Source organism: Trachemys scripta, chromosome 2, assembly GCF_013100865.1.
Source record: "Trachemys scripta elegans isolate TJP31775 chromosome 2, CAS_Tse_1.0, whole genome shotgun sequence".
Classification (NCBI taxonomy): domain Eukaryota; kingdom Metazoa; phylum Chordata; order Testudines; family Emydidae; genus Trachemys; species Trachemys scripta.
In genome coordinates, this window is record NC_048299.1 from 258,569,106 (window position 1) to 258,594,861 (window position 25,756).

Sequence of the window (25,756 nt, forward strand, 5' to 3'; positions counted from 1 at the left end):
TATATACTGACACATCCCTGCTCTCCTTGTGTCAGTATATAATGCCTGCATCTGTAACTTTCACTCTATGCATCTGAAGAAGTGAGGTTTTTACCCACGAAAGCTTATGCCCAAATAAATCTGTTAGTCTTTAAGGTGCCACCAGACTCCTTGTTGTTTTTGTAGATACAGACTAACACGGCTACCCCCTGATACTTGATAGTCAGACTATGTGTTTGTGTACAGAAGAGGAGGTTGGGCTCAAACCTGACTCAGAGCCTGGGGTTAGTGTGCAGTACCCCCAGTCTCACTCTATAAGCACTGGGGGCCTGATTTTTCAAAAGTGCACTGCCCAGCTGCTATTGACTTCTTTTGGAAGTGGACGTGCTCAGTATTTCTGCAGACCTGGCCCTAGACCATGCCAGCTCCCTAAGGTCTCAATCCAAGTCCCATAAAGTCCATGGTAGTTTTTCCCAGAACTTCAAAGGGAGTTGGATTGGGCCCAGGATAAGAATCTGGACTGGACTGAAATCTGAAGAAGGATACAGGGAGTTTCCCTGTTGCAATGTTTGTTTGTTTTTTAAAATGTTTTCCTTTAATTATTCTGACAAATGTTCCTGGTAAACTCTCTGACATGGGTCAGTGCTTCAAAGTAACATTTACTGTGGTCTCCAGTACTGCTGTCCATCTCTCAGCCTTACTAACTGAGTTTACACAATTCTCTTTCTGGAAAATCTCAAACTCTGACAGAAACTGACCTGCCACTGTCCACTTTTCCTGCTGAATATATAAACGACCTTACCACATCCCGTAGGCTGTCCTAAGCCATAACCAGTGTTCCCTGTCAGCGCCTCAGATGTTTGATAAAAAAATCCTGTAATTTCAAAAGTTACTTTCATCCAATTTCTTATGTATTTGGAATATTGAGAGCTCTCTTTCTCTCTGGCGTACTCCGCATGTAGTATATGTGCATTCTTTTTACAGAATATCTACCTGAGCGAGGTGATATAGATAAACTCAGAACATGAAGGGCTGGATTCTCTTATCACTTACACTGGTTTTACATCAGTGTAACAACATTAGTTTGACTCCCCATTCAGACTAATGTAAATCATGAGTCCATGGAGTAACATCATGAGGGCAGTGACAGGAGAATTAGGCCAAGAGTTACACCTGTGTGAAACACATGTAAATAGAAGGAGAATTGGGCCCAATGTGTAAATGTTTTTTCTATTATTTACCAAAAAATCCCACCCAGAGGCCCAGGTTCTCAGCATAGCTCTATTAAAGTCAACACTAGCCAAGGATCCTCATGGAAATCAGGAGTACAACTGGTCAGGAATTTTTCATTGGAAAATACCAATTTGTTGAAACAGGTTTTTCCAGGTGGAACCAAAGAGCCAGAGTTGGGAATAGCCCAGTTAGAGCCCTCACTTGCATGTGGGAGACCTAGCACCTAATTTGGAGCCAGATCTTCATCCTGGGTCTCCCACATTGCAGGTAAGTGCCCCATCCACAGGGCTATTGAGTCGATCTCTCCTGTTGGAGCTGTGCCATTTGTATAGATAATTAAATATTGGGGGGGGATAGGGTGAAAGAGAGCAAAAGTGATACCTACACTATAGCCCAGGGGCTCAGACACTCATCTATGCTGTGGGAAACCCAAGTTCCAGTCTCTACAGCCCTATGGGATGTAATCATGTATTCAAAATAAACAGCTCCAACCTGAGAAACATAGATGGTATAACCTGGGGGGCTAGAGACTTGAAGTGAGTTATTGGCTATTCTAGAAATGGAGGGGGGCTATTCTAGAAATGGAGGGGATGTTTTTCTTTTTTGTGTGCAATGTTTTTTTTTGGGGGGGAAGGGGTGTTCTCACCTCCTCACACACATTTCCTGCTGTGTCAGTTTCATCCTGATGTGGAACAAACAAACAAACCTTCCAGAAACTTTGAAATTCTTTGCAAACTAGGATGATTGTTTTCCAGCCAGTCCTAATCAGCAGTAACTGTACTGAAGTCAATGGGTATACAAAGTTCTTTAAACTTTGAATGGATATAATTGGTCTTCTAGCTACCTACACTATAGCCCAGGGGCTCAGTTACTCATCTATGCTGTGAGAAACCCAGGTTCCAGTCTCTACAGCCCCATGGGATATAATCATGTATTCAAAATGAACAGCCCCAACCGGGGAAACATAGATGGTATAACCTGGGGGGCTAGCTTGCCTGGGATGAAAGCAGAGACTTGAAGTGAGTTATTGGCTATTCTAAAAATGGAGGGGATGTTTCTCTTTTTTTTGTGCAATGGTGTCCCAGGTATCACTGGGAATGGGATAGGAGAGAGAGGAGAACAATAAAATGATATTTATTTCTTTTTAACTGTTATTTCTGTATTGGCAGTGCCCCTTTAAATTGCACAAAGGTTCTACTGATTGGGAGTGCTCAAGCCACTTTCTTGGGACTTTTTTTTTTTTTTAAACCTCATTCCTTGTCAGTTACAAGTAGAAGTGATCTGGTGGCTGTTAAAGGTCTAAATGCTTGTAGCTTTTGCTCTCCTGGCTCACACAAATGCAAGAAGGCTGAGCAACTTCCTGTTCAGTATGTGCATTTTAATAGCTTGGTATTTTAAATTAGTGACACATGGCAAGTGGATCAATTTGATGGAATACTAAAAAGGTGCAGAAGACAACCATGCTTCAGCTTGATGCACTGACATGCCAACACATAGGGGTAGAAGTAAGTCACCTCTGGGCAACAATAGTTTAAAGGAGACAATCTGTTAATTGGGATAAAATTGAACCAACCACACAGCCACCATTGCCTCGATCCCTGAATACCGCCAAGAGCAGATCAGAATGTAGGCCAGGCCTTAGACTGTAAGCTTCTCAGGGCAAGGACTCAGTCTTCTTTTTCTGTAAAGCAACATGTACACTGATGGTGCTGTACAAAGAAAAACAGTAGGATGTTCTGTTCCCAATCCAGAGTTGTGATTCAAGCCCCTCTCTGATGTGAACATAAATACCATTTTCAATGGACAGGCTGGAATAAGGCAAGTGGATAAAAAGATGCAGGTGGCCTGTACATATTAAATCACAAGAGATGATGAGGGACTTGCTCATTTAAAGAAATGCATCCATCCTAGTCCTTCCAACACAGTAGCAAACCACAAGAGGGCAGCATCATTTAAGACTTCACATTTCAAAAGGAAACCTGCATAATACTTTCAAAAGAGGAGCGGGGGGAAGCAGGGGACTTAAATTCATAACTCTGCTAGATACTAAAAACCATGGACTGAACAGAGACACCGGATTTATGGCTTATTACAACAATCTGTAACCCACTAAGCCCCTTGTTTTGACCTATGACTGCAGAGCTGCTCTACATTGAATGGTCCCTTACAATATGTGCTAACTACTTATGCTAAACAATCTGTTCGACCTTGCATTTTGCTGTGATGCTGGGAGTTCCTTTCCCAGACCTGAAGAACAGCTCTGTGTGGTTCAAAAACTTCTCTATTTCTCCAACAGAAGTTGGTCCAATAAAAGATATTACCTCACCCTGCTTGTCCTTACTTCCTAGTCCAAGCCTTCCTTGCTTCACAACAGCCCATCTACGAGTTAATTAACAGGGGGAATGGTATGGAAAGTAATCAGAATTAACATTCAACCGTTATAATCTCAAAGCTCTTTACAAAGGCAGGCAAGTATCATTTCCCCATATTCTAGAGTGGGAAACTGAGGCACAGTTTAGTGAACTGACTCTCAGTCAAGTGCCCCATACACCAGATCATGGTTAAACCCTTGACAGCCCAGAACTCTGAATGCATCTGCTCATTAGGTACTCTGATACAGAAGGAACCATTGCAGCTTTTAAGAACGAGGAGTACTTGTGGCACCTTAGAGACTAACACATTTATTTGAGCATAAGCGTTCATGGGCTAAAACCCACTTCATTGGATGCATGCAGTGGAAAATACAGTGGGAAGATATATATACACAGAGGACATGAAAAAATGGGTGTTGCCATACTAACTATAACGAGAGTAATCGGTTAAGGTGGGCTATAATCAGCAGGAGAAAAAAAACTTTTGTAATGATAATCAGGATGGCCCATTTCCAACAGTTGACAAGAAGGTGTGAGTAACAGTAGGGGAAAAAAATTAGCATGGGGAAATAGGTTTTACTTTGTGTAATGACCCATCCACTCCCAGTCTTTATTCAAGCCTAATTTAATGGTGTCCAGTTTGCAAATTAATTCCAATTCTGCAGTTTCTCATTGGAGTCTGTTTTTGAAGTTTTTTTGTTGGAGTATTGCGACTTTGAGGTCTGTAATCGAGTGACCAGGAAGTTGAAGTGTTCTCTGACTGGTTTTTGAATGTTATAATTCTTGACGTCTGACTTGTGTCCATTTATTCTTTTGAGTAGAGACTGTCCGGTTTGGCCAATGTACACTCTTTGGGAGGACTGGGGGAAAGTACCTGACAATGACAAGCATTCTATGGAGCAGCGACCATCTTTTATTATGCGTGCACAGTGGCTAGTGCAGTGGGGCCCTGATGCTTGACTGATGGCCCCTAGACACTGCCGCAATACATATAATGCCAACATTCCCACTAACTCCAGGACTGGACCCAAAGGCTGAGCTGGATTTTTAAAGGGCCTAGCTTCCAGATATGTATCTGTATTGGCTTTATGAAGCGCCTTTGCAGAATCACTGCAGAGATCTTCAAGATAAAGGTTCTTCAATGGTCCCTTATTAGCTAATTGAAGGCCATGGCGTTTCTGTATTTGTTTTGTGACAACTGGTTTTAAATATCCAAAACAATGTTTATGTAAATGAGCATAATCCCCATCCAGCTCCCCACCCAGCATATGCATGGCAGGGTCTTATGCACAGCCACCCTTAGGAGTGAGTTGGGGTTTGTCTTTATTCTGCTACCTAAGCAATTAATTAACTTAAACAAATCCATGGGCATGGACTCTACTTACTGACTGCACTCACTGACAGTTTAGCACGTTCCTCAGCCATATTTTCTCCCAGGCTGTTTATCCCCAGGAGTTCCTGTCCCTCCCTCTAGCAGATGTTCTCGCTTTAATCTCAGCTTGACACTCAACCTTTTATTTTCCTCATTTTGAGCTAATGAGCCCTGCTCTGGCTGCCAGCATAAAAGTCACCAAAGTCCCAAAGCTTGACATCCATCTTGTCAAAGCTGGTCTTAACCACATATCACTAGTTTATTCACAGAACCAAATCGAAAAGCCTGCCTCATATAAAGGAAGTACAAACTTCATTTATCTTTTGGCACCATCAGGTGTAGTTCAGAAACAAATGATGTGAGATCAGAACAGGGCCCAACTTCCCAGCTTGTTTCCCACATTTTCATTTGGCTCACTTGCTGTTTGTATTATTGACCTCCCAATCAATAACAAGGCAGTCTCCATTTTTTTCTATTTGCTGCCATATGTAGCTGTGTACGTCAGAGGAGAAGTTTTTTGGTTGTTTTAGTTTTTGGGGGTTTTTTTGTTTGTTTGTTTTTTGCTGCTCCTGACTGAGCCTCAGGAAATCTGGGTTCAAGGCCTACTTCTGCCCTAGACTTTCTGTGTGACCTTGAGCAACTCAATTATCCGGTGCCTCCAGTTTCCATCTGTAAAATGAGATTATTTCTGGCACCATTTGTCCGCCTTGTCCATTTAGAGTGTAAACGCTTTCCTGCAAGGCTGTCTTTTACTATTGTATGTACAGCACCCTGTGTGCAATGGGGCCTTTGTCTTACTTGGGGTATCGATGTGCTACGGAAGTAAAGTTCAAGGAACTTGCTGCCGTGGACTTTCCCTGCAGGCAAAGTTCAGAGTCATGTGTGGGAGTATATGTAAAATCCAAATTTTATATTCAGACACACATTCAGCACGTGCCAAGGGTTGATGGGTTGACTTGCTGGGATTTATGGTTTGTTCCGTTCCAATTTCTACAACTATCAATCTATCTACCTTAAGGTTTTATACTGCTGTCCATCACCACAGTATCTGAATGCCTTCCACATAAATTCACTAGAAAGAGCAAAAGCCCTAGTGCACTCTGTGGTATTTCTCCCTTTTTGGAGTCACAGCTCTGCTTGGGATAGGCCTTTATTTTGTTTTTTTTTTGTGTGGTGAGGGTTTAGAGGCAGAAGGGAATGTCAATGTCAATGTCATTGTTATGGTGGGAAGGTTTTGTCAAAGCAGAATGTATTGCCGTATTTCCTGAAGCTGGTCAGATACTGGCTGGACCTGCTCTCCTCTGAAGTTTGTCCCATATATACCCACTGTACCTTCAGAATGACAACTAAAGAAGGCAGTCGTGTCAGCCAGTCAATTTTACTTTTGGAGAAACACATGGTAATGTTTATTGGACTGTATGAGCTGGAGCATGATGTTTTATTTTATGCTTTTTAAGGGGATGACGGTGAAAAAGGAGATCAAGGGGAGGTCGGAAAACATGGAAAAGTAGGCCCCAAAGGACCAAAAGGTACGTGTGGTAGTTTTGATAGTATTGATATAGGGATATTAATACAAATAAAACAGAACAATATGTCAATTGCTAGTCATGATAATACCTTGGACTAATGCTGTACCAAGAGATCTCATAATATTTTCTAAACATGAATTGATTAAGGCTAACAACATGCCAGAATTACTATTAATATGGGTATTACTATTACTCTTATATACCATAAGAAAGTCACAACTTATGACTGACTGCCAACAGTCGTGTGACAGGCCAATAAGTTTCTATTGCTGACTTCCTTCTATTGCTGCAGTTCATCGTGACTGAGGCATGTGGAAGATTGTTAGCTGATCAGATCACATATGCACCTCCTGGCCTCACGGCTAGTTCATCAAAAATAACCTGGACCCTAATTTCATCTCCTCTTCAGAATATGAACGAGAGGAAAAACTGCAACATGTCTGGAATTATATGGCTATAATGGAGGGATTTCCATTTAGCTCTGATTAGGAACATTCAAAGCCACATGTAACAATACATAGCCTGACTTCATATTTCAACATAAATCAAGGTTTTATTGTCCCTTGAGTTAAATACCTCCTTAGGTGAAACCTAGGCTAAGAGTTACCTCTAGGTCAATAAATCTTGACATTTATCTCAACAGAAGCCAATATCTGTGGAATTTTCAAATTTACAGATAAGCAAACTGATGCATAGAGGCCCAGATCTCAACAGTATTTAGGCTGTTCCCATCCATTGAAATCAATGGACGGTAGGAGCCTAAATATCTGTAAGGATCTGGGCCAGAGAGACTACGTGAATTACCTACGGTCAAACAGCAAGTCGCTGTCTAAATTGGGACTAGAGCCCCCCTGTCTCCCTCTTATTCTCTGCTCCCACCTTTCAATTCCGAGGCTGCTGGTGTTGGAGCTTCTGAGGTGCAAGTTCTAAACATGGTGATTGTTACAGGGCAAGCAGATGCTTGACTTGGAGGAGATGAAGGAATTGGTTTAAGGCAGCTCCCAGAATGGCTCAGTTTAGGTGGTGTTGTTTGGGTATGGAGCTTGCAGCTGTAGTGCAGCTGAGGAAGATGGAGGAGCTGGTATGGGGAATGCCATTGTAACTCCCTGAGTTACCCAGAAGTATGAGGGGCTTGGTGCAGGTAGGTGCACAGGAGGGGGGGAGCGGAGCAATTGTTACCAATAACACATAGCTTCAGATGAATGGTTTTAAAATGCAGAAGATAACTGGCAGGAGGAGGACACCCATAGGGTGGTCCTCTTGGAAAGCATCTGAACTGTGGAAGAGCACTAGATAGCTCAGTGGTTTGAGCATTGGCCTGCTAAACCCAGGGTTGTGAGTTCAATCATTGAGTGGGCCATTTAGGGATCTGGGGCAAAAATCTGTCTGGGGATTGGCCCTGCTTTGTCCAGGGGGTTGGACTAGATGACCTCCTGAGGTCCCTTCCAAACCTGATATTCTATGATTCTATGACTCTCAGCACTCTGCTCTATTAGACACACCCCCTCCTTGGATAATGAACAGTACAACAGCATTCTGAGGCAGAGAAAAGTGCTGCTAATTACAGAGTTCAGAGTAAAGCTTATTTGGGTGTCCCATCTCATAGTTTAACCAGCTGTTTTTGCAATACTGATACATACACATGTTCATTCTCCCATTTGGCAATGGGCTAAGTATTTCAGGATGCTAATCCGTAGCATTGTTTTACATTTTATAGCTAGAATATTTTTTAAAATTCTATTTACTAGCTGTTATAATTAATACATCCTCTAATTCTGTATATACATCGGCTACATAGGACCACGTGTGACATTGTTTCAAATCATAAAATAGTGACTGGAGCAGATCAGAGGGAAAGGGATCAGTTAACACGTGTTTATTAAATGTTTTTGTGGCATTAAAGTCATATGTGCAGATGGAGAGCCCACAAAACTAGGATCTCATAATTTAGCCAGCCAATTTGCAACATAAAACAATGGCAAGTATAAAGGTGTGTATTACCATCAGACTCTGTGCACCAGAAAAATCCTGTAGTGACATGCAGCAAAAACACTGGGCCACATTTGGCAATCCTGACTTTTACCACAAGTAAGGACTTCAGAATTTGGTCCGGTAAAAGAAATCAAAGAAATACTTGATGGGGTTCTCGAACTTCATTGCACTTTGACCCCCTTCTGACATGACCCCAGGAAGGGGGACTGAAGCCTGAGCCCACCTGAGGCCCATCACCCCAGGCAGGGGGGCTGAAGCCGAAGCCCGAGGACTTCAGCCCCAGGCAGGGGGCCAGAGGCCTGAGCCCAGCCGCGGGCTTCAGCCCCAGGCACTAGGACTCAAGCTTCAGCATTGGCCCCGGACCCCAGCAAGTCTAATGCCAGCCCTGGTGACCCCATTAAAACGGGGTCATGATCCACTTTGGGGTCCCGACCCATAGTTTGAGAACCACTGAGCTATTGGCTATGGATTTGCTGTGTAGCATAATTAATATATGAATAACTAAAATGGGTTTTAATCTGTATTTTCAGTATAAAGGATGATGGCTCCGGGCATGTCAGTTGAGAGTTTTAATAGAACAAGAAGTTCTGAAATGTCATGCTGTTTATTCCATAGTACAGGAGGTCAGAACCATCCATTAGTATCGTCCTAATACCTCCAGACACATAGGCCTTGCAATGCTGAGCAGACAAATCCCTAAATACATTTAAAATTCTGGGCCAGGAAGACTGAGCAGGAGGGGAAAAGATAGGCGATCCTCTGCATAAAATCAATGGGAATCTTGTTTAAATCTTTTTTTTCCAGCATGAAAGTTACATTTCTGATGTCTGCTAAGAACTTGTCAATTACAGAGATTGGCAAGAAGGATAGAGAGCCCAATTTTTGGCCAACACATTGGGGACCTCCAGAGCTAACAGCATGAGCTGCTATGGAGCTAAAGAGCCAAAGCTCTCTAAGTGGGGATGTCACAGACTCATATCCCCTGTGGATCGGCCCAGAAGAGGACCGGTAACACACATTGTTTCATTGCACTTGCACACCTTAAAGTAACAAATCCTCTAAAGAATGAAACTGTGTCCTGCGAATGGGTAAAACCATTCACCTTCTTTTCATTGCTTTCCTTTTCAGGAAACAAAGGAGCTGTGGGGGATAGTGGGGATCAGGGAATGATTGGAAAAATTGGCCCAATCGGTGGAAAAGGTAATTTATGTGTTTCATGTTACTTTTTTTTTGTGAAGGTACATATTCAATTATGACATGATTTGTATGTTTTTAAGAATTACAGCTATTAAGTACAAATAATTCAGATTTAAATAATGTCTGATTTATGTTCCCCAAATATATTTACACAGGCTAATTGGGGATCATGATACAGTTTGGTGTGTGTATGTTCTAGCTAAGCTAAGAAAGCTGATCTCTTTTAGATTACAAAATAAAAAGCATAGGGTGAAATCCTGGCTCCAATATGGCAAAACTCCCATCAACTGCAATGAGACAAGGATTTTACCAGGGCCGCCCAGAAAGGGGTCGGCAAGTGGGGCAATTTGCCCTGGGTCCTGCAGGAGCCCCCATGAGAGTTTTCAGGGGCCCCCACGAAAGTTTTTGGCGGGTCTTCGGCAGCAGGTCCTTCAGTGCCGCCGAACACACCCGGTTCGAGTGAAGGACCCGCTGCCGAAGACCCAGAGCTTCTTCCGCTCCAGGTCTTCGGTGGTGAGGGCTCCTTCCGCTCTGGGTCTTGGGTGGCAGTTCGGTGGCGGGTCCTTCACTCGTTCCAGGACCCGCCGCTGAAGTGCCCCAAAGACCCGGAGCTGAAGAACCCCTGCCGCCAAAGACTCCAAGCCCCCTGAATCCTCTTGGCGGCCCTGGATTTTACCCGCTTGCTTTCAAAGCCGAGGATCATAAGTCAATATTCTGCTGCTTGTTATTCATGCCAAATGTCTGGACCTGGCTAACCACCTTGGTGTGCAATGGGCCAGCTCCTTGCAGGAGACCTAGATTTGGCAGTGATTTTAGGACTCATGTTCTGACACTAATTACTTATTCTGAGAGCTGTCCCTTATATATCAAGGTAGAATATAACTACACCTGACTGACCTGTCAGAAGAGGCCCTCAGTTTTCAAACTATACACATACAATTATAAGTTACTGCATAAATACATCAAATAAACATGCATGTGCCCTCTTTATTCATATTGTTTGGTTTAATTTCCACTTAGGCAGGAGGGAAAGGAACGACACTTTTATTACCCCTGCTTACAGCGGAATGGAAATTTGATACAGCTACATGACTGTCTGATGTGCTCTGAGGTTTAATTTTTACTATGGCTTGTAACAACCAATCATAAAGTGCAACACCTGTGTACTCAGCTTTATTAGTGTGTGGTTCCTGGGCACTAGCATTGTTTGTGTTTGTTTTTAAGACAAAACTGTAACGATGCTGCCTCTGGCGGGACACAACTGAGAGTACCAATTCAGGACAAATTGCTTAGAGCAGGGCAGTTACAGCCCAAGGCTGAGGTTTCTCCACCTTTAAGGCACATCCAACCAGCCAGACAGAGAGGACTTTGGTTTTACCCCACTGGCTAACCATAAGTCATACAAGCAATTCCCTTAGACACTCCAGTTTCCCAGTATTACCACCAGTGCCACTCATTATGGGGACAAATGGTTATGAAAATCAATGCCCCAGTAAAAGAAAAAAGAGGTTCTCCTGATCCCAAAGGACCAAGCCCCAGGCCCAGGTCAATATACAAATCAGATCTTACCCACAAATCACGCTGTTGCCAATCCTTTAGAACCTAAAATCTAAAGGTTTATTCATAAAAAGAAAGAAATATAGATGAGAGCTAAAATTGGTTAAATGGAATCAATTACATACAGGAATGGCAAAGTTCTTGGTTTATGGCTTGTAGCGGTGATGGAATAAACTGCAGGTTTAAATCAAGTCTCTGGAGTACATCCACAACTAGGATGGGTCATTCAGTCTTTTGTTCAGAGCTTCAGTTTGTATCAAGATTCCTCCAGAAGTAAGAAGCAGGAGTGAAGACAAAATGGAAATGAGGCAGCTGCCTTTTATAGTCTCTTCCAGGTGGAAGGACACCTTTTTGTTCTTACTGTGGAAAATTACATCGGGCTGTAGCCCACGAAAGCTTATGCTCTAAATTTGTTAGTCTCTAAGGTGCCACAAGTACTCCTGTTCTTTTTATCAGTAAGATGGAGCTTGGAGTCACATGGGCAAGTCACATGTCCATGCATGACTCAGTTTGCAGGCCGATGCCATTGTTTACATGTTAGTTTGAATGTTCCCAGGAAAGCTCAGATGTGGCTTGGCATCTCCCAAAGTCCACTGTCAGTTAAATGTTTCTTGATTGGGCACTTACTGAGAATAGTCCCTTCTCAAGAAGCTGACCAGATGCTTCACTGAGGCTACTTAGAATCAAACCACATTGATATACAAGTACATAGCCAATATTCATAACTTCAACTGCAAAAATGATACACACATGCAGATAGCATAATCATAATCAGCAAATCACAACTTACACGACAACCTTTGCACAACATTTACTGCAAATATATAACAGCGTTTGCATCAATGATCTATACGGTCACACGTTATGTCAATAACATCACAAAAACACCCAAACATTTGTTTAAATAATCTGAAAGAACTATATGGACTTTGCAAGCAAATAAGAAAAAAAGGCAAGTCTAACTTTTGGCTTTGCATTACTGAGTCTCAACCTATAGCCTTTTCTAACATCAGTTCCTATTGGCTTCAATGGGAGACATGGCTGAATAAAGATAGTTGTACAAAGGGAATGGAGAGCTGCTTTAGATGTCTGCTGGGGATTTCCCTGACACAGGGGGAATACCCAGTTGGAGTAAAACTAGTGTATGCTCCCAAGAGTAGGAGCAGGCTGGAGATGGGTAGAAGTTGGAGTGGTCCCTAGCTGACTGCTGTAGCCCATGTAATTGAGAACAGCTGGCCCTTAGACTCCCAGACAAGATCCAGGGAGCAGCAAAGTAGTTTAGATCTCCCCCATCCCATTGACTTCAGTGGAATTACTCCAGATTTATACAGCATTTGCAGAATTTGACCCCAAGGGACAGATTTTCAAAGATATTTAGGCACCTAACGATGCAAGTTGGCATCTAGTCAGATTTTCAAAAGCACCTAAATATATAAGGTGCCTAACTCCCATTGATTTCAATAACTTGCCAAGGAGCTTTTGAAAATCCCACTAGGTGCCTACTTGCATCCTTAAATATCTACATATCTTTTAAAATCTGACCCCAACTTTTTAACTCAATCCAGCTCTTTGTCTAGCATAGTGACTGTTACATTTACACCACCTCTGATGGTCAAGAAAGAATTATACAATCAGTTTGGAAGAAGATGAGGAAACAAACAATTAAAAATGTGTTTCTGTTTCCAGAAGCAAAGGTTGTTCAAGCTAGATGGAAGAAATTGCTGCTGGTATTAGGGTTCAGTTTATTGCTTTAGGTGTTCCCAGGTGTTTCCTGTCACAAAATTGAGGTTATACCCAAACCAAGAAATGAATGTATTTTATCATGCTAACTTACTATATGTCTGTGATGAGGGCGGACAGTGAAAAAGAATTTTTGGCATCCCAAATTAAAAATAGAAAAGGTCATTCGGAAAATGGGGGAACTGGCTCTGATGCCAAAGTATCCCATTCTTTATTACCAACATTTGTAAAGAATTTGCCCACAGCAAGTGATTCTTTAATACGGCTCCTTATGCCATTACAAACAACAGCCAAGATCTTCAAAACAGTGACTGGTGTTTTTGCATGCCTCAGTTTTTACTGACTAATCAGAGACACTTTAAAGGGGCCTGATTCTAATGAACATCCGCCCTCTGCAAATTAAGCCCCTTTAAGGTGCATCATTAAGACACCCGAGAGTTGTGGTACCCAAAATCACTAGTCACTTTTTGAAAACGTTGGCCACTGTCTATTATTGATTTCCATGAGATAAGAAGTCAGTAGTGTTATTATGTATTTACATTGGTGTAATTTTGGGCTTCTTCATGGCACATTACTGTGAGAATCTACAGAACACTGGAAGTCATTGAATGTGGCTTAGTGTACTATGCTTTCAAGTAGTAATAATCAGTCACACTCGGGACTTTCACTACAGTGCAGCCATGTCCACACAGGAATGTTGATGTACAGCAAGCTGGTGCACTGCCAATTCACACCCTGGCTTGCCCAAGAGCACTAATTGGCCCATAGAATTTAGCTTTTGCTAGATATATTAATATTCTTCAGTATATGAACAGAAGACCCAAACCCATTCATGGTTTAATGCTATAGAGTATTAGGTGCTTTAATGAAATTTTCCAGAATTTCCATCTGTCTGTACAAAAGGGAGTCAGTTATCTTTAATTAAAATGTCCATAAGCTCCTGATGTCTTCCACACAAAAAAAAATACAACTATATTAAGGAAAAGAAATAATGTAAAAATACATGGTGTGAAACTACAAGATAGAATTAATATTAAGCAGGGTTTGATCTCTGAACTAAAGGTGCTATTTAATCTACCAGAGAGAGCTGAAATGAATTTTAAATAAAGTCAGACAGTTTTCTGATTCAAACAATTATGAGTGGCTTTGAAATAAAGCTGCTCACTCATCTTTTTGTATTAGTACATCTACTTAGATATGGATCATTGGAATGATTTTCAAAATATGAGAAACACAATAAAAATAAAAAACATAACACTTCTATGAATTTATTCTGAAATGAAATGAGGTCCCCTACCTACCTCAGCTAGAGAGCCATTTGTCAGCTGTGTGCATTGCTAAATGCATCCATGGAAATTCACTGGGTTCTGTCAAACCAGCCTTATCCTGTATCTTAATTTTACATGATGTAATCCAGTGCCATATGGACTCAGTCCTGCAAGATGCTGAGAGAATTCCCACTGACTTGCTGAGGGCTTTCAGCATCTCATGATCCAGCTATATAAAGGGCATTGTGCAGCTCCCCCTTAAATTGAGTGGGTACCAGGCACCAGCCACCCACAAGAGGCCTGAGCTATCAATGGATGAGCTATTAAAGTTTTCTCCTTCTTTTCATTCACCAGAATTAATCATGGATTGTTTGATTTGGCATATCTGCTAGAACAGCACATCAGGGTCCTTCTGCCAAATGCACACAGCTAATACATTACTAAATAAATTTCCAACATGTTTTTCAAACATGCTCTCCTGAGATATGGGAACGTATTTTTTTTTCTTCATTCAGGTGAAAGAGGAATCAAAGGTTTATCTGGGGTGTCTGGAGGGAAGGGAAAAGCAGGTACAGTATGTTAGTTACCACTACATTTCCTGAGCTGTGTCTTTCTACTAAGGATGGTTGAACCTGCTGGGGTGCCGGGGTTTCCTGACATTTTGTAAGTTTGGGGTTTCACAGAATAATTGAGATCCATGAAATGGTTTCCACCCTTAATTTAAACCCTGTTTCTTTATCAAAACTTTTTTTTAAAACAAAATATAGATTTTTAACTAAATGGCAGCTTAGGCTGTGCAAACCATAAAGATTCTTGTGAGAAATTAACTGCATCCCTCCCCTTCCTGGGAGTAGCAGAAGAATGAAATAAAATATATAGAACCCCAGAGGTCATATTTTATCAGGCCCAAACACAACCCAAACTTCAATGGTTTCAAGTTGTCATGGTTGTTAATTATTTACTGCACCATAAGTGCACAAGAGAGTGTATTGACATAGTCCCCCTTCCAAAAAGTTTCCAGTTTAAGGGCTCAATGCTCTTTTCCATGTCCCTGGTAGAGAAGAGTCTATGCCGGAAAAGGGAGTATGTTCTATGTCTGTAGCATGTTCATCCCTTTCTCTGACCTAATAGAAGTTCCACAGCCCAACTCTCTGGAGCAAGAGTAGGGTGGGCTGGGAAGCCAGCTGGTCTCCTCTGGATATCCCCAACCCACAAGGGACGCCAGTGGCATTAATAGATTCCAAGGCTGTGTTAACTTACCCTGCTTTTACTTCTCTGCCAAAGGGAGATAAAATGATAGTGACAGCTGTGATAGGTGAAGTCCTGGCTGGTGGATCAGAGGAGCAGAGGATATGGCGATTAAGGGGGTGAAACCTCCTACATCTAGGATGGGCCTCCCCTACCCCAGGAAAGAATTGTTCTTTTTCAAGATCAGAGATATCTAAGTGGGTGAGAAAAATCTAAACCGAAACATCAATGAAAAGTTACAGTCACATGTTAAGGAGGCACCGTCCAACTCCCAGTTAGGTCAATCAGAGTGTTATCATCAGTGGGTGCAGCACTGGGGATAAAGAGATGCTAGCTTGCCACAAGTCAGCAGTAAGTCTTCTAGAAGGTCTGAGAGCAGATTGGCAGGTCAGGCAGTACCATGCACTCACCCTTCATTCCCAGCTGGTGAATCAGGTGTTTTCTGTGTTGCATCAGGCACGGTCTGTGACTGTGGGAGATACCGCAAAGTTGTTGGACAACTGGATATTAATGTTGCTCGACTCAAGACATCCATGAAATTTGTCAAAAATGGTAAGCTTCATCATCATTTATTTTACCGTCCCCACCTTTTTATTAATGATTATTATTGTTATATTAAGGTAGTGCCTAGAGAGTGTGGAAATATATATAAAGAGACATCCCAGCCTCACAGAGCTTCCTATCTAAGTGTAAGATTATAGACAACAGGGAGATACAAACAAAGAGGTAAAGGATGCACCAGGGACCAAGGAGATGATAGGTACTAGCACAATTGGCACTGGGCACAGCACACCAACTGCCCAATCATTGTTGAGTTTGTAGCAGGCATCGCAGCAGAGAAGAGCTAAGGAGGGATTTGAAGGAGGACAGTGAGATGACTGTAGATATTTACTAGGAGCTGCGCCCAAGCTTGCGGGGTGGCCAGGGAGAAAGCACAAAGTTGCTTGTTGGAAAATGTTAAAAAATATAATTAAAGGCCGTCAGTTCTGATTCTCCACTGCCTGCCACCTGGGCTAGTCACTTCCACATGGGCAGCAATCAGAATGGTAGCACTTTATAGCCACTTTGACTACCCGGACTATACAAGGAACAAGCGTGTGCCAGTCTGCTCCATGGTGTGCAAGGGAAAAGGAGGACACAAGAAACCGCCTGCCTCTTGCAGCCCTGCACAGTAGCTGGGTGTAATTGGAGTCCCAGTGTTCACTCTTTCCTCGTGCCCCTGAGTCAGACACCCAAAAGGGGATAAGCATGGATAACGAGGAAGCACGCTTGTGATCAGAGTTGCCCAAGCATGCAGTTGGGGAATGTGCTGTGCACCCTGAAGAGACAGAAGAATGGCTACTCGGCCCCAGCACACCTGGGAGCTCTGGGTAGGACTCCACACTATGCACAGTGCAGGCTAGTGCTTGTCTGGCATGACTGAACCCTCAGAGGCCCGGTTATCAGAGATAACATATCAGATGATGCTGAGCACCCACAGCACCCTTTGTAGTCAATGGATATTGTAGAGACTCAGCAGTTATGAAAATCAGTCCAAATTCAAAGGCCTAGCTTGAGCCACCCAAGAACACTGGCCTCCACTTACACTGAGAGGGCCCTAAGGCTGTTCGCGTTCTCGCTTTTGCTTTCTGGAGCGCTATGCTGGCATCTGTATTAAGTCACAAGTGAAGTGAATGTGGTGATCTCATCTAGTTGCCCAGACTCGTTTGTCCATCTGGCAGGACATGATCTGAGAACCACGGCTGCAGAGAGGCCCAGAACTGAAATGCCAAGGGAGATGCTGAGCAGTCAGGACTGAGGAGCACTATGCCTTGCCCTCACTTGTATAAGAAGCATACCACCGGCACTAATATCATTCCCTGTTCATGCCTTCATCGTTATAATCAGAAACTCAGTTGTGGGAAACCCATTTCCCAGCTTTATGGGCTATTTCGACTGTTGTTCTGTTTAAGGAGAGACTTGTGTACGTTTTGAGAGACCGTTAATAGGATGTTTTTCTTTCTACAGTAATAGCAGGAATCAGGGAAACAGATGAGAAATTCTATTACATTGTCCAAGAAGAAAAGAGCTACAAGGAGGCCGTGACCCACTGCAGGATCAGAGGGGGGATGCTGGCAATGCCGAAGGATGAGGCAGCCAATGCACTGATTGCTGACTACGTCTCCAAGAGCGGTCTCTTCCGTGTGTTCATTGGGGTGAACGATATGGAAAAGGAAGGGCAGTTCATGTATGCAGACAACACCCCATTGCAAAATTACAGCAACTGGAAGGAAGGGGAGCCGAAGAACACGTCTGTGCATGAGGACTGTGTGGAAATGCTCAGCACGGGAGAGTGGAATGATTCAGAGTGCCATCTGGCTATCTACTTTGTCTGTGAATTCAAGAAGAGAAAATAAAATGCCAGAGTGCTTGCCAGGCAGCTTCTGGACCTGCAATAATTCCTCCTGATTTATCCATTAGAGGTGATGCGCTGGGCAGGGCTAGGAGGGATAGGACCTGATGCTGCACTCACATACATGGTGTAAAGCAGGAGTAACTATGTTTAAGCCAGTGGAGTTACACTGGTGTACGTGGAGTCAGAATCAGGCCTGCAGAGAGCTCCTAGCTTCCCAACTCATGGGGAAAATCAGTGATTGTTATTTGGGGTTTAAAGTTCTTGGGCTAAATTTAGAACCAGCATGAATGAGTCTGCCTCCATTGATGGAGTGACAGTATGTGAATAATGGGGAAAGTAACTGGTGGAACAGCTTATTGAAATGTTGCACAAACTCCACTGAGGGAGAGTATGGCTTTTAGCCGCACCAGCACTGCACTGGGGGTGGCGCACAACCACACTGCTCCACAGGCAGCACCAGATGGTAGACTGCACCAGGGAGGCACAAAATTTTCTGCAGCGCCCTGGTTGTGTTAGGGAGTGGAGGAGTAGTGTGCAATGTCCCTTTAAGAGCTGCGAAAAACCTCCTCTACTGCCCCCATGGTAGCTGGATGGATATGCTGGCTGGTATGGAGCATCGTTCCACCTCTCCCCAGCCTCCCCACTGCTCCCCACCTCTCCCTGGCCAGTTGCTCTGAGGTAGGGGTTACTGAGTCTGGGGCTCCAGGGGGTTCTGGACCACTGCACTGTTCAGCCTATTTCTTTCTCCAGTGATTGGCTGGCTGTGGGTTTTGTTGGTTTGATTTTTGGATTGGGTTTTTTTTCCTCAGCCACTTGGGGGATGAGAGGTGAGCACCAAAAACATTTTCTGCCCTGGTCAGCTTACTGGCTAGGGCTGCTTCTGCTTGCATGAGCAAGTGGTCAGCAATGAAAGCAAAGATCCCAGCTATTTATTATTCTACTTTGGCATTTACCTAAGAGGCCAGATTTTGATACCCTTGCTGGTGCTTCCTCCCTGAGTACTCCTGGCGAAATCATTGGGGCTACTCCAAGACCCTCCGTAGGAAATACTCCAAGATCATTTGGATATCAGGCTTGATTTTAACCCCGATTTTAAGGGTGTGTAGGATATAACATTTTAAAAAGTGATTTAGGTGCTTAGGAGTCTAAGGCTATGTCTACACTACCACGGTAAGTCGACCTACGCTACGCAATGTACCTTAGGTCGAGTTACTGCGGGGTCTACACCACGAGGGGTCAACGGGAGAAACTCTCCCGTCAACTTACCTTACTCTTCTCATCGGGGGTAGAGTACAGGGATCGACTGGAGAGTGATCTGCTGTTGATTTGGTGAGTCTTCACTAGACCTGTTAAATCAACTGCCAGTGGATCGATCTCAGAGCGTCGATCCTGGCTATAGTGTAGACTTGCCCTTAGGACATGTCTACACATAAACCACTACAGTGGCACCATTGCACTGCTGTAACACTTCAATGAAGACAGTACCTACGCTGCTGAGAAGGCTTCTCCCACTGGCATAGGCAATCCACCTCTCCAAGAGACGGTAGCTATGTCAACGGGAGAATTCTCCTGTCGACCTAGTGCTGGTCTACCCTGGGGATTAGGTCAATTTAACTACGTCTCTCAGGAGTGTGGATTTTTCACACCCTGAGAGACATAGCTATACCCAAGTAAATTCCTAGTGTAGACCAGGCCTCAGTGTCATTGAAAGTCAATGGGACTTAGGAGCCTAGGTCACTTTAGAAAATGGGACTTAGCCATCTAAGTCATTTAGGCCTTTCAACACGGAGCAGAGCAACATCTAAATAGCTTTAAAAATCTGGGCCTTTGACTTAAGGCCAAACCCTGAGTTATGGGTGGGGCATATGAAGTGGAGTAAAGAGAGAGAAAAAGAAATGGTTTCTTGCAGGGTCAAAGCATGATGCATGGGAGGCCTGACTTGGTTTACACCTATTCTATGTGAGTTCCTCATTCAAATACATGGTCAAATCAAAACAATGGTAAGAAATCTGAACAACTTCTCTTTGACTAGTGATGAGTTAAAGTAATCCAGGAGCATGCTCAGAGCTTGGGGAGAAAAGCATTAAGACAGCCTTCAGTTGCATGGCCAAGGACACAAAAAAGAGAAGTGAGCCAAGAACTAATTTGTGGGTATCTTCTATCCTCGAAGAGTGGAATGTCATTTGCCAGTATTGGCTGATTACACTGAAATCATTGTCAAATACACCTCTTTCCTCCTGTTCCAAGGCAGTAGTATTTGTGTAATCTTTTCCTTTATAGAAAAAAAAAGAGTTAAATGTAAAAATAGCCTACCTGTGCATTCGTACAACATTATGGTTAAGATTTGGTTACTAACTTTTATTAAAGATAACAAAAATTTAGGGCAATACAATTATTTTATTAATGTATTAAAAGAAAGGTTGACAAGACAAAAAGTAGGTGAAAACAATGGAGTTGAGACTCTGAGTAGTTTAGTTACAGTACAGTGGGAACACCTAAAATGTTCATTCTGGTCCTAGAGATATTCACAATTTCACAGGTATTCCCTAATTTTGGGAAATAGATATTTAGGACAACCACTAGAACTGGAAATGTATCTAGAACCAGAGTGAACTGTAAGTGCACCTACCGTAGATTTTTACATACACTGTCTATAATGTATATATAGTAAAACTTATACCCATGATCTTTTTATTAAAATCATTTTAGCCTGTTTGGCCCATCTTTCCTCAAACAGTTCAGCCATTAATCTCATACAGGCAATAAATTGTTCCATTTCCTTTAATTCTTTTATTCTGTTCAACCATATGTTGACAGTTGGTATTTGATTTTGCAGCCATAGTGATGAAATACATTTCTTGGCTACAGTCAAAAGATTTCTAAACAGGTACCTGTATTTGTTTAATTTCAAATAAGATCTTAAAGGTACACAAGTCAGAAATCAGCCTTTATAACAACCACATGACATGTACTAAGACAACTAACAACACTATATTCAGTAATAAAAATAGCCCCTATGCACTGAGGGAAGTGGACAAGTTACATTTGCTCTGGAAAGCACTGGTCTGGATTTTCTGGCTTTAATGTGCTTACATTTTGCATTTAATTCATATTTAGTGTGATCAAGAATGTTGTGAAAGAAGGAATGAGCAGGTTCAAATGAGAAGCATAATATTTGTTGCTTTCTGTTTGCACAGGAAGTGAGAACAACATCTTGTAAAGGTATTTTTGAACTCTTCCTGTTTAATCACTACGTACTGTGTGCCTGACTCTGCAGTCATCCCAACTCACCCTCTGAGTTTCTCCGTGCTGATATTTCAACATACTGAAACAACATTTCACTCTAAGTTTTATTAGAAGGGTGGGGCTGATAACGTGTATGGTCCTGTCTTACAGACAACAGTGGCAAGGCAGGAGAATAGTAAAGCAAACTGAAGAGAAACCACAAGGAGGATTTGGTGGGGTGAGGGGAGCATGCATTTTCTTAGGTTCTGATTCAGCAGAGCGCTTGTACAGTGCCCAACTATAAGTGTGTGTTAAAGTCCCATTGAAGTCATGTGTGTAAGTGTTTTGCTGACCAGATGGATTTAAGCATGTGCTTAAAACAGTCTAGTGCTATTTATTCTTTTGGTCTTATTATTTAAAGTGTAGAATGATCAAATACTATTTAAAGTAGACAACAATTAAATAAATGTATCCTTTAAGGTTTCAGAAGTCATGAATCCTGTTGCGACTATTTCCTTTCACCACACAATTGAAACCTATTTTATCTTATCTACAATTCACCTCGCCTATTTCCCAGCTTCCTGAAAGCTTTAGAGCAGTGTTATTAATTTTAGTTACTAACAAAGCACCAGGGGACTGCACACGAGAGCTTTACAACACATGCAAATGGTATGGGGGCACTGCACTTCACCAAGCTGCTTACCATCCAGATTGGATAAATATAAACCAAACAACTAAAAGGATAAAGCATGAGGTGGAAATCAGACTGAGTCATGGTTGGTCAACAATGGAGGATTACGCAAAAAGCTGTGAGTCTTAAGGAAGAATTTGACTGTGGAGTTGAAGGAAGCTCAGCACATAGTTATACATGGAACAACTTCCCTCTTCTATCAAGTCAACTTCAAGGTCTCGCGCCTTATCCTGAAATCATAGAATCATAGAATCATAGAATATCAGAGTTGGAAGGGACCTCAAGAGGTCATCTAGTCCAACCCCCTGCTCAAAGCAGGACCAATTCCCAGCTAAATCATCCCAGCCAGGGCTTTGTCAAGCCGGGCCTTAAAAACCTCCAAGGAAGGAGACTCCACCACTTCCCTAGTAACGCATTCCAGTGTTTCACCACCCTCCTAGTGAAATAGTTTTTCCTGATATCCAACCTGGACCTCCCCCACTGCAACTTGAGAGCATTGCTCCTTGTTCTGTCATCTGCCACCACTGAGAACAGCCGAGCTCCATCCTCTTTGGAACCCCCCTTCAGGTAGTTGAAGGCTGCTCTCAAATCCCCCCTCATTCTTCTCTTCTGGAGACTAAACAATCCCAGTTCCCTCAGCCTCTCCTCATAAGTCATGTGCTCCAGACCCCTAATCATTTTTGTTGCCCTCCGCTGGACTCTTTCCAATTTTTCCACATCCTTCTTGTAGTGTGGGGCCCAAAACTGGACACAGTATTCCAGATTAGGCCTCACCAATGTCGAATAAAGGGGAACGATCACGTTCCTCGATCTGCTGGCAATGCCCCTACTTATGCAGCCCAAAATGCCGTTAGCCTTCTTGGCAACAAGAGCACACTGTTGACTCATATCCAGCTTCTCGTCCACTGTGACCCCTAGGTCCTTTTCTGCAGAACTGCTACCTAGCCATTCGGTCCCTAGTCTGTAGCAGTGCATGGGATTCTTCCGTCCTAAGTGCAGGACTCTGCACTTGTCCTTGTTGAACCTTGTGACGTTGTACAGTCTATATGGTTTTATAAAAATATAAGTGAATATAATGTAACTGGGATATGCTTCATGCAAAAGGTGTCTTGTAAGGTATCATTACAAAGCTCATAATCTACTGAGTGTGATCATCCTATTTGTAGAAATGTACCATTCTTGTATCTAAAACTAGAAATATAAAACATAACTCTGGGGGCCTATTGTAATTATGTAAAGTGTGGGCCATTAAGGATGGTTTGGAATCTTGATGACTCCCATTGTCTGCAGATGGCTGTATTTACCTGTGAGTCTTCCTGTATATGTGTGTGCTGGCAAGTGAGTAATGAAGTCTTGCAGTGACATGTGATCATGTCACCTGAACTGTAATCCATCTTTAACCTGGTGCTTTTCCAGTGAGGGGGGTGGAAACCCAGAGGAACAAAGGGTTCCCGCCTTATGCAAAAGATATATAAAGGGGTGGAAAAGAACAAGTGGGGAGAGGAGCCATCATGAAGAATCCCCTAGCTATCATTTGAGCTGCAACAAGAGCTGTACCAGGGGAAAGAATTGTGCCCAGGCCTGGAAGGTGTCCAGTCTGAGAAAAAACTTACCAAAGCATCTCTGGAACTGGTGAGGAAATTATCTGTATTTAGTTTGATTAGACATAGATTTGTGCATTTTATTTTATTTTGCTTGGTGACTTACTTTGTTCTGTCTGTTACTACTTGGAACCACTTAAATCCTACTGTCTGTATTTAATAAAATCACTTTTTATTTAGTAATTTACTCAGAGTATGTATTAATACCTGGGGGAGCAAACAACTGTGCATATCTCTCTATCAGTGTTATAGAGGGCGAACAATTTATGAGTTTACTCTGCATAAGCTTTATGCAGGGTAAAACGGATTTATCTGGGTTTAGACCCCATTGGGAGTTGGGCATCAGAGTGCTAAAGATAAGCACACTACTGTGAGCTGTTTTCAGGTAAACTTGCAGCTTTGGGACGAGTGATTCAGACCCTGGGTCTGTGTCTGGAGCCAGACGGGAGTGTCTGGCTCAGCAAGACAGGGTGCTGGAGTCCTAAGCTGGCAGGGAAAACAGAAGCAGGGGTAGTCTTTGCACATCGGGTGGCAGCTCCCAAGGAGGTTTCTGTGATCCAACCCGTCACAAACCTCATCAGGTTTTTTTTGGCCCAATCCTCTAATTTATCTAGGTCCCTCTGTATCCGATCCCTACCCTCTGCAGGCAACTCCTGGATGCACTACAAAGCCAGAATGCCCTGTTGCAGCACATGTTACCACGGCCGGCTCCAGGCACCAACTTACCAAGCAGGTGCTTGGGGCGGCCATTTCGGAGAGGGGCAGCACGTCCAGCTGTTCGGCGGCAATTCGGCGGATGGTCCCTCACTCCTGCTCAGAGCGAAGGACCTCCTGCTGAATTGCCGCCGCAGATCGCGATCGTGGCTTCTTCTTTTTTTTTTGGCTGCTTGGGGCGGCCAAAACCCTGGAGCCGGCCCTGCATGTTACTGTTAGGGCAGCAGCAGGCAATGAAGCACAGTACTGCAAACCAACTCCCAGCCATGTTATGCTGCCCCTGAACAATACAGGCTACAGGAACAACTCCTGCCCACTGTATCTCCACAGCACGGCTCCGCAGAGGTCATTTCCCTCCCAGACCCCAGCTTAGGGCACTGAGAACCATTGTGCCTGGGAGGGACCCCAGCTCTTTTGAGCTCTCTATTGCTCCTCGTACCTTTGAGCCTTGGCACTTAACACCAGAAGAGGCAGAGCCAAGTTGTATACTCGCCTGTGACTTTAAAGCCCTTGTGCCCCTTGCATTGTGCCCTGCCCTGTCACACTTTACTGTTTTGTTTTGTAACCCCCTTTGGAGTCTGTCAGCTCCTGGAACACTGAACTGAGTCTCTGGGGTCCTAGCCTCCGGACTACAGCAACAATGGCTCCAGAGCCTCCCAACACCCTTTCCCAGCCTGCTTAGGGTCTGGGGCAGAGACAGAATAGACTGGAAACTCCTACAGAAGCCAATGGGGTGCTTTGGATGGAGTGATTTATATATATAGTTTGCTGGGCCAGTGATGTGCCCGGGCTGCTGAGTCCTTCAGTGCGAGGGGACAAGTTGCCTCAAAGACAAAGTTTTTGTTTCATTTTGGGACTGTTTGAGTTTGGAACTGGGAGAGGAGCAGCGCAGTCTGGGGAGCCTTTACTCAATTCCCACTCCTAACACAAAGGGGGACTTTGAACTACTAGGACAGTTAGTATGTGATTTGGGCATGCCAGCCCTGTGGAGGCCATGCGAGGAGAGGGCAGAAGCCACTCTGACTAGCAAGCACCAGGGAGCAGGCTTGAGCCATGCCTCTGGGGAGGGGCTACAGTTTCATCACTGGTTAAATGAAAGCATTCTTTGTAGAGTTAGAGACCATTGCTTTTTAATATATTGTTTATACTTAAAGATTGTTTTCATTTTCGTTTCAGTTGATGGTTCATTTCTGTTTGTTACATAATTATTTAATAATAAAAACCTTTTAAATTTAATTCATAAGGAGTTGATAACAGTTCTTTATCTCTGGCCAAGCAGCCTGTGAATGGCTTCGTTAGCCAGGGAAGCAGAGGATAAGCTGGGTCTCCCAGGATCACCAGAGCAACGTTCACACTATTAATGTCCATAGTGTTCCCAGGGGCAAACAGTCCATTACTTAAATATTCTGAATTCCAAAATATTCTAGAATCCTAGACCCTTCCAGACCACCCAACATTTATATCCATAAACCTGCCATGGTGGTCGACAAGCCCTTGAAACTCCATAGGGCTACCCTTTTCTGTTTATGAATTCTGAGCCGTGATGGCAGGAATGGGGGGGGGGAGGAGGATAATAGGCATATAGGTTGCTTCAATTGCCCCATTTGGAAAATCCCATGCTTACAAAGCCATCAATAACCTCC

At 43.2% G+C, this 25,756-nt stretch overlaps 2 protein-coding genes across 2 annotated transcripts in view; one reads left to right on the plus strand and one right to left on the minus strand.

The window, feature by feature from the left end:
* The window catches only part of TNFRSF11B (TNF receptor superfamily member 11b), a 118,019-nt gene extending 103,570 nt beyond the window's left edge, over positions 1 to 14,449 (minus strand). The window contains exon 1 of the mRNA XM_034763513.1: positions 14,273 to 14,449. The gene's annotated coding sequence lies outside the window, so the exon portion shown is untranslated. The remainder of the gene's footprint in view (positions 1 to 14,272) is intronic.
* COLEC10 (collectin subfamily member 10) overlaps positions 1 to 21,590 on the plus strand; it is a 33,171-nt gene extending 11,581 nt beyond the window's left edge. Inside the window, exons 2-6 of the mRNA XM_034763514.1 lie at positions 6,414 to 6,485; positions 9,606 to 9,677; positions 14,755 to 14,808; positions 15,944 to 16,039; positions 17,495 to 21,590. Coding sequence (XP_034619405.1) covers positions 6,414 to 6,485; positions 9,606 to 9,677; positions 14,755 to 14,808; positions 15,944 to 16,039; positions 17,495 to 17,883 — 683 coding nt within the window. The 3' untranslated portion in view covers positions 17,884 to 21,590. The remainder of the gene's footprint in view (positions 1 to 6,413; positions 6,486 to 9,605; positions 9,678 to 14,754; positions 14,809 to 15,943; positions 16,040 to 17,494) is intronic.
* Positions 21,591 to 25,756: the final 4,166 nt, after the last annotated feature.